General features: G+C 51.7%; 2 protein-coding genes across 2 annotated transcripts; one reads left to right on the forward strand and one right to left on the reverse strand.

Annotated features, from left to right (window-relative positions):
* The first annotated feature begins 279 nt into the window (after nucleotides 1–279).
* On the forward strand, nucleotides 280–3,486 carry LOC109767466 (glucan endo-1,3-beta-glucosidase 5). The gene is made up of 2 exons (XM_020326223.4): nucleotides 280–810; nucleotides 2,201–3,486. The coding sequence occupies exons 1-2, from the start codon at nucleotides 461–463 to the stop codon at nucleotides 3,324–3,326; spliced, it is 1,476 nt and encodes a 491-aa protein (XP_020181812.1). The 5' UTR covers nucleotides 280–460; the 3' UTR covers nucleotides 3,327–3,486.
* A 65-nt stretch (nucleotides 3,487–3,551) lies between these two features.
* Nucleotides 3,552–4,382, reverse strand: LOC109767467 (uncharacterized). The gene is made up of 2 exons (XM_040390036.3): nucleotides 3,961–4,382; nucleotides 3,552–3,816 (listed from the first exon to the last, which is right to left on the reverse strand). Exons 1-2 carry the CDS (start codon nucleotides 4,040–4,042, stop codon nucleotides 3,713–3,715), a joined length of 186 nt encoding a protein of 61 aa, XP_040245970.1. The 5' UTR covers nucleotides 4,043–4,382; the 3' UTR covers nucleotides 3,552–3,712.
* Between the last annotated feature and the right edge of the window lie 3,292 nt (nucleotides 4,383–7,674).

Raw genomic sequence — 7,674 nt, forward strand, 5'->3', positions numbered from 1 at the left:
GAAAGAGAGAGTTGTGAGAGGCAACACCTAATTTGAGATATTTGTTATTCTCAAACGGACGAGATGCGGCCGAAATGCGATCTCATTACCACTCCAAATGGATAAAAACCGGACGAAACAGACGTCCATTTGGGGTTGTGTGTTGGAGTTGCCCTTAAACCCGAGTCCTCGATCTTCCAATCCAACGGCTCTGTAAGCCTGCTCGCACTATTTACCTGACAACGTTGTATATTGACCTATTTGGCCTTCTCTGCTCCTTTCCTGTGAGATTTCACCCACCTTTTCCACTCTCGAAGCTTCAACCTCACAGTAGCTAGTCCCCAGAGCTTCAGCTCACTCACTATCTTCGTCCTCCTCTCAAGTCTCAACGACCACCAACTCCCAAATCCCGCCGCGGAGCTCACAACATCCAAGAAACCACTCGCAGGCAGCTTGCCACCCCGCGGATCCAGGCCCCGCGATGGCCGCCTGGGCCGCGCTCCTGGCCGTCGTCCTGGCGCTGTCGTGCGCGCGCGAGCGGCGGCTCCTGGTGGCCGACGCGGCCGTGGGGGTCAACTGGGGCACCCTGTCGTCGCACCGCGCGCCGCCGGCGGTGGTGGTGGACCTCCTGCGAGCGAACCGGATCGGGAAGGTCAAGCTCTTCGACGCCGACGCCGGCGTGCTGCGCGCGCTCGCGCGTAGCGGCATCGAGGTCATGGTCGGCCTCACCAACGGCGAGCTCGCCGGCATCGCGGGCTCACCGGCGGCCGCCGACGCCTGGGTCGCGCAGAACGTCTCGCGCTACGTCGGCCGCGGCGGCGTCGACATCCGGTGAGTGAGTCCCGGGGTTTGGCTTGGTGATTTTTTCTTGAGATCTCAAGCGGTGAAGCATTTTAGCATTAGTGGTGATTCTTATTTTGGGATTCCTGTTAGTTGAGAGGGAAATGTGGAATTCATTATTTGAGGTTATTCTTTCTGTTGGAGAAATGGGGTCGTGGGATCTCTATGTAGCTTTGGTGGAAAAGGGAATCTGGTGCCGACTTGATTTAATTTGTTCGCATTTGCTCTGGAGCTGCTTAGTTCAATTGAAATGCTGATGTGTTGTTCTTGCTTTTAGCAAATATATTGCTTCAATCTGCAATTTGATGCCCGGTATTATATATTTATTTGTTTCTACTTGTCAATGCTCAGTTCATTGTTTTCATGGATAACTTGATAAGTAAGTCATTTCTTTCCAATAATAAGTAGGCATTCTCTTCATTTGTAATTTGTAGAGGCTTCTCTTGAAAATGTAGTACTCTCTTTTGTTCCTGAAATATTTGCTTTAGGGTACATTAACGGCAAAATCTGTTGTTTTTCTTAATTGATTATAATGTATGTTTGGACTTTAAGTCATTACTAAGGCTATACCCATAGCCTAGTTGTTCCAACCCAAACGATTACTTTAAGTCCACTGAATCACCTGCCATGAGTATTGCATATTTGATACTAATAAACATCACCTGTAAACTATGAGTCAGTATCACATGATTTATATCTATCAAAGTTTCAAAATCAGATAAGATATTCTATATTTAAAGATGAGGGTGAGTATGTTGTTGGAACTTGGAAGTACCTTTCAAATACAAATGGTAACTCCATACTCAGTCAAGGTGGATTCTATATGTGTATGGAAGGGTATACCCATATATGAGTAGTCAAAAATATGTCATGGATATCTTTTTAAGTCGTCGGGGTTGATGTGAGCCCTAGATTTAGTCTGATGACATGCTTGCTAATCGTCATTATCCTGTTTGAAGACTATCCTTACTTGGTACATTACATTGAAAGATTAAATGAACAAGCGCAATACCACACTGTGATTAAATTCTGCTTTAGGCTATGGAAACCCGGGAACTATTGTACTACTCAGCTTTCTATTAATAATCCCTATCTGCTGCTACCATGGCAATATTGAAAAAATCATCAGAAATTCTACTTGAGTTCCTTCAAGTAATTTAGACTGTCCAATTTCTTTCATTGGGATACTCTTCGTTTTTCACTGATCACAGATTTGGATTCAGAAGATTTGCTAATTTAGACTAGTAATGTCTGCATTGAGGTTATGATGGTGACGTCATTTATCTTTTTTTTTTTTAATCTATTTACGGGCACATGACTATTCGATTTTCCATACTTGTTTACTGCGTCGAGAAGTAATAATTTTACGAATTTGATACAGGTATATTGCTGTGGGAAATGAGCCATTTCTGACAAGCTACCAGGGTCAATTTCTGTCATACGTTATTCCAGCAATGACAAACATTCAGCAATCACTGGTGAAGGCTAATCTTGCTAGCTATGTGAAGCTAGTAGTCCCGTGCAACGCCGACGCATATGAGGGCGCCGTTCCGTCGCAAGGAGTGTTCAGGACTGAATTGACCCAGATAATGACCCAGCTCGCCGCTTATCTCAGTTCAAATGGAGCTCCGTTCGTGGTCAATATCTACCCATTCCTCAGTCTTTACCAGAATTCCGACTTCCCAGAAGATTATGCCTTCTTTGAGGGATCAACTCATCCACTTGTAGATGGCTCCAACGTGTACTACAATGCTTTCGACGGCAATTTCGACACGTTGATTTCTGCTCTGGGTAAACTCGGCTACGGGCAACTACCCATTGCAATTGGTGAGGTGGGTTGGCCGACTCAGGGAGCACCAAGTGCAAACTTGACTGCAGCAAGGACATTCAACCAAGGACTCATCAACCGTATCATGAGCAACAAAGGGACCCCCCTCCGCCCTGGTGTACCCCCGGCTGATGTCTATCTTTTTGGCCTTCTTGATGAGGAGCAGAAGAGTGTACTACCTGGAAACTTTGAGCGACACTGGGGGATCTTCTCATTTGATGGACAGGCCAAGTACCCGTTAAACCTTGGGTTAGGCAACCCGGTTCTGAAGAATGCTAAAGAGGTGCCCTATCTTCCGTCGCGGTGGTGCGTCGCGAACCCGGCTCAGAGCCTCGACAAGGCGTCAACTCACTTGAAGCTTGCTTGCGACATGGCGGATTGCACCACCCTCTACTATGGAGGGTCGTGCAATGGCATCGGGGAGAAGGGCAACGTGTCATTCGCTTTCAACAGCTACTATCAGATGCAGAAGCAGGATGCCAAGAGCTGTGACTTTGATGGGCATGGGATGATAACTTTCCTTGATCCATCCATGGGTGAATGCCGCTTTCTTGTTGGCATCGATGATAGCAAGAGCTCTGGGGCTGCCTCTTGCGGCCATTGCTGCGGGGTCTTCTGTGGGGTGTCGATTTTCACTTTGTGGGTGTTCATGTACCTTAGGATGATGGGCTCTGCCTGACGTTGGAAATGGTCTGTTGGGGCATGATAGGCGTGCCTTTGTGAAATACTACTAGCTTGTACGCTTGACTTCTAGATGACTAGATATGAATCCTAGATTATCGTAAGATTAGCGAAGAAGGCTATTCTAGTCATATATGGAGATTAATTTATTGTTTAAATTTCTATCTGCAAGTAGTCGCGGTGAGTAATCTTGATTTAATGTAGCACCTGAATGAAGCAGTCATTCTGAAGGAGCCAAGGGATGTTTATTGCTGGAAAGTAACAGAGACTATTACATGCTCACAGAAGAGCACGTAGGTATGAGCACAACATCATTCCCTCTGATTATTTTCTTTTTATATTTTTACTTCTGTATTACCGATGAACAAGCCTGTGCATCCTTTTTCAGCCTGCGGATGGCGGTGGAGCGGGCGGGCAGCAGTTGTCGCCGCAGCAGGCGTGGCCGCAGGTCCTCCTCGGATGCTCCACGATCCAGCAACACTGGCACGCTGAAACGAAGCAAAACGCAAGGTGAAGCTCAGCCCAAAAAGAAGAAGCCATGAAGTTGATGTGAGCATGCCAAGAACATGACTGTCTAACTAAACAAGGTTGAAAAGAAAAAAAAGGAGAGAAGAGCTGAACTCATGACTTACGCAGTGAAGCAGTGGCGGTTGTGATGAAGAGTGCAAGCAGCATGAGCCAGGACGCAAGGGCGAGGAGAGTGTTCCTCCTCATGCCTCCTGTTTGCTGTTTTCCCCTCTTGATATGCTTCACGGTTCAGAGCTTTCAGGGGATACCACCACATCTCCTTGTGTTGCATATATACATCAGTCCAAGTCAAGCAAAGCGGCTGGGTGGTAAGTATATATGCATCCGTGTATGGACTGGCTCGACTTGTGATAAGATCCCGCCCAGCCGCTTTGCTTGACTTGGACTGATTGATATGCCGACTGCCGCAGTGTATATGTGGACTTGAGATCGCAGCGTATGTGGACCCTATGTCGACTAGTCATGTTGTCTAAGGCCAACTCCACCGCGCGACCCAAAACGGACGTCCGTTTTATCCGGATTTTGTCCGTTTGAGTAGGGTAATGGGGTCGTGTCCGGGCGTGTCCTGGGATGCAGTAGCCGTGCGCCCAGCACGCGGCCGCATCCGTTTGCCCCATCCTGTCCGCGTCTATTTAAAAAAAGGAACAACTTTCAAATGCCAAGCCCTAGTTCATCAGGCCAGCGGCCCAGTTCATGACGTCGGCAACAGAGCCAGCGGCCTACACGTCCATCACCGGCATCAGCCAGCGGCCGGCAACACAGCCAGCCTCCAAAATGAATAGTTGTCCTCGCCGGCAACACAGCCGGCCACCAAAATGAATGTTTTTCTCGCCGGCACACTGCCAGCGGCCTAGCGGGCGGGCGACACCCATGCCAGCCTACAAAAAAGAACGGCCACAGCAGATCGGACGACCTAGTTCAGGCCTTCGGCGTCGAGCATCTCCTTCTGCCTGGCCTCGAACCAGGCCCTCGTCTTCTCGCTCATCTTCGACAAGTCCATGCTCATGATCGCAAGGGCCACCTCCTTCGCTTTGGTGGCTGAATTGGTGGCCTCGATGTCGAGCTGCCTCTGCCTGGCCTTGACGTTGTCGGCCTCGATGTCGAGCTGCCTTTGCCGGGCCGCCTCCTCCATGTCGAGCCGCCTCCTCCATGTCGATCTTCCTCCTCTTGGCCGCCTCCTCCATCTCAAGCTTCTTTCTTTGAAGGTCTAGGTATTGCTTCATTTGCTCGTCCTTGCTTTGCCGCTTCTTCTCGTCCCTCACATCCTTTTGAGACATCATGCCATGCAAAGTGTCATGCAATGCCATGGATGAGGCATCACGTATGTCGTCAACCTTGGAGTTGGTCTTGCCCCTCGGCCTCTTCAACGCCTCGCCATCTCCACCTCCGGCGAACTTGGCCATCTTCAGTCCTCTCTTCCTTTGTAGTTCACGGTATTGGTCCTTGAACTTAGGGCAATTGTTGATGATCGTCCAACAATGTGTAAGAGTGAATGGCTTGTCATTGTGCCGGGCCTTGAATGCCTCCAAAGATTGAAATGCCTACACGACATGATCAACAACAAGTGAACATGCAAACATATACACGGCCGAAGTCTCATGGCCGTAGCAAAGAAAGGGCTAGGAAGAGGAGAGCATACCATGTTCGCAACACCGAGACCACTCACGGGCCGTGCTTCAACGCTCTCAAATGTGGCGCAATACTTGTTGCACTCTTGTTGGATGAACAACCACCTTTTTTTAATCGAGCCGATGCCATGGTTGCTTGTAATTTGGTAGGGCTCAAACATCTTCCTTTCATGGAATGTTTTGTGGACTCTCGTTTAAAAAACAATGCCCTTTTGTTGCGCGCCGGTCCTCGGATCTTGGCTAATCTCCACCCAAGCTTGGCAAATCAACTTGTCCTCATCTTGTGTATATGAACCCGTGCGAATGCTCTTCCTCTTCTTTTGTGCTTCCGCTCTTTGGGTGAGCTCGTCGATGAACAATGGCTCGCCACTAATATCAACGTCATTGCCTTCTTCTTCATCACCATCACCTTCGACATAAATGTCATCGTCTTCATGCCACGAGTCACCATGGTCGTAGTCAGCACGGTCGTCGGCCTCTTCATCGGAGACGTACTGGGCGCGGCCATCCTGACTTTGGGTCTCCTCGGGGTCGTAGGCGCGGCCATGCCCACCCTCGAAGATCACGTCCTCCATGTACTGGTTGTAGAAGGGGTCGTCGACCGTTGGCGTTGGTGTTGGCATTCCGTCAAACAAGACGCGCGGGGGGGGGGGGCATGGTGCCCGTGAACGGTGCCCGTGCTTGCTTTCTTTGCATCTCGACGGACGACCGACCGCCGCCGCTTGACCCAGGCATGACGTTGAGGTCGATGACAGCCGCGGGGCGCGGTGTGGACGACGCGAACAAGCCCACGTCCGACGACCCCGAGAAACGGGTCTGGCCGTCGTGCCTTGGCGGAGGAAAGCCGGGCGACATGGGCGCTGTCCGCGACGTCGGCGACTGGCAGTGCGGAGGCCGGGCGACTGACGAGCCTGTGCTCGCCGGGCCGACGGCCGCTGCAGGAAACCCGGCCGGACGGCCCATGCCATGCATGAGGAGGGCGTGCGCTTTGTTGACGAGGTCCTCCTTCTCGTCGACCGCGGCCTTGCGCCGTGCGGCCTCCATCGCATCTCGCTGGGCGGCGAACTTTGCCGCTGTGGCATTGACCTTGACGACCGCTCTCCGTTCCCTCCTCTTCGCCGATTCCGCGTCCAACTTGGCGATCTCCTCCGGCGTGCACTCCGACCGCGGCTTCCTTGGCGCCTTGGCCACCTTCTTCACCTTTGTGGGCGGGTCGACGGCCAGGCCGCCGGAATTTGGCGGGGCGTCGGCCATGGACGGGGGAGAGAGGGGGCGGCGGGAGGGACGTGGGAGGGTTTGGGGAAATGGTGCCAAATGGGTCGTGGGGGGGGGGGTTTGGTTTCTCCCACCGACAGGTGGGCCAGGGGAGGACAAGCGCGCGCGTCCCGCCCGTCCGCGCGCTGTCCGTTTCACCCCAAAACCGGCGCAAACTTGGGCCGGGGATGGGTCGAAAGCGGACACAAAGCGGACAAAAGTCCGTTTGCGCCCGCGCGCTGGGCCGTCTGGTTTGTCCGTTTTACCCCAAACGGACGGGGGCGGACATGATAGGGTCGCGCGGTGGAGTTGGCCTAAGAGCATGTACAGTCAGTTTCCTCAAACGCCCAGGCGGCCTGATCAGTGATCGGTCATAAATTTATGACCCAACAGGTCTCCTCAAACCCGCCTTATATCTTTGGACTGACCGGCACCACCCATATCTGAGGCTAATATGAGAGGCCTGGATGCTCTTGGGTGCGTCCACCACTTTGGATTGATGCGTGGGACCCACGTGGGCACATGTCGTTACCCAAGGTCTGATAAGGATGCCGCTTCCGTACGCTGCCCGAGGGGGCAAATCCGGTTATTTAAGCCGGATGGAGACCCCCAGCCCCCAGTCAGTCCCATTTCTCTCCTCTTCGTGTCGCCACTTCCCATCTACTCAGAGCTCGCCGTTCGTCGGTAGTCATGGCCCGACAGTGGATCACCACCTACATCATGCTCACTCGGACCGTAGGTTGGTGCTCCTAGCGGAGATCTCGGCATTACCGGCTCATGGACGAGATGAAGTTGGACTATGAGGCACCTCAATTCATTGTTTGCGGGCGACCGGCTCATGCGATAAGCCGGTAGACAACTCCCAGAGCTGCTTTGGGTCTTGCGCTTAGACGTACCGCCTTGTTGATTTTTCTTCAAAAGAAATTTTGGGTCTAA

The sequence above is a fragment of the Aegilops tauschii genome, chromosome 5, assembly GCF_002575655.3.
Source record: "Aegilops tauschii subsp. strangulata cultivar AL8/78 chromosome 5, Aet v6.0, whole genome shotgun sequence".
NCBI classification, from domain to species: domain Eukaryota; kingdom Viridiplantae; phylum Streptophyta; class Magnoliopsida; order Poales; family Poaceae; genus Aegilops; species Aegilops tauschii.

Coding starts and splice junctions, on each gene's coding strand:
- LOC109767466 (XM_020326223.4), top strand. CDS start 461: ATGGCCGCCTGGGCCGCGCTCCTGGCCGTCGTCCTGGCGCTGTCGTGC. Junction 811..2,200: donor CGCGGCGGCGTCGACATCCG/GTGAGTGAGTCC, acceptor AATTTGATACAG/GTATATTGCTGTGGGAAATG.
- LOC109767467 (XM_040390036.3), bottom strand. CDS start 4,042: ATGAGGAGGAACACTCTCCTCGCCCTTGCGTCCTGGCTCATGCTGCTT. Junction 3,817..3,960: donor AACCGCCACTGCTTCACTGC/GTAAGTCATGAG, acceptor GCTTCGTTTCAG/CGTGCCAGTGTTGCTGGATC.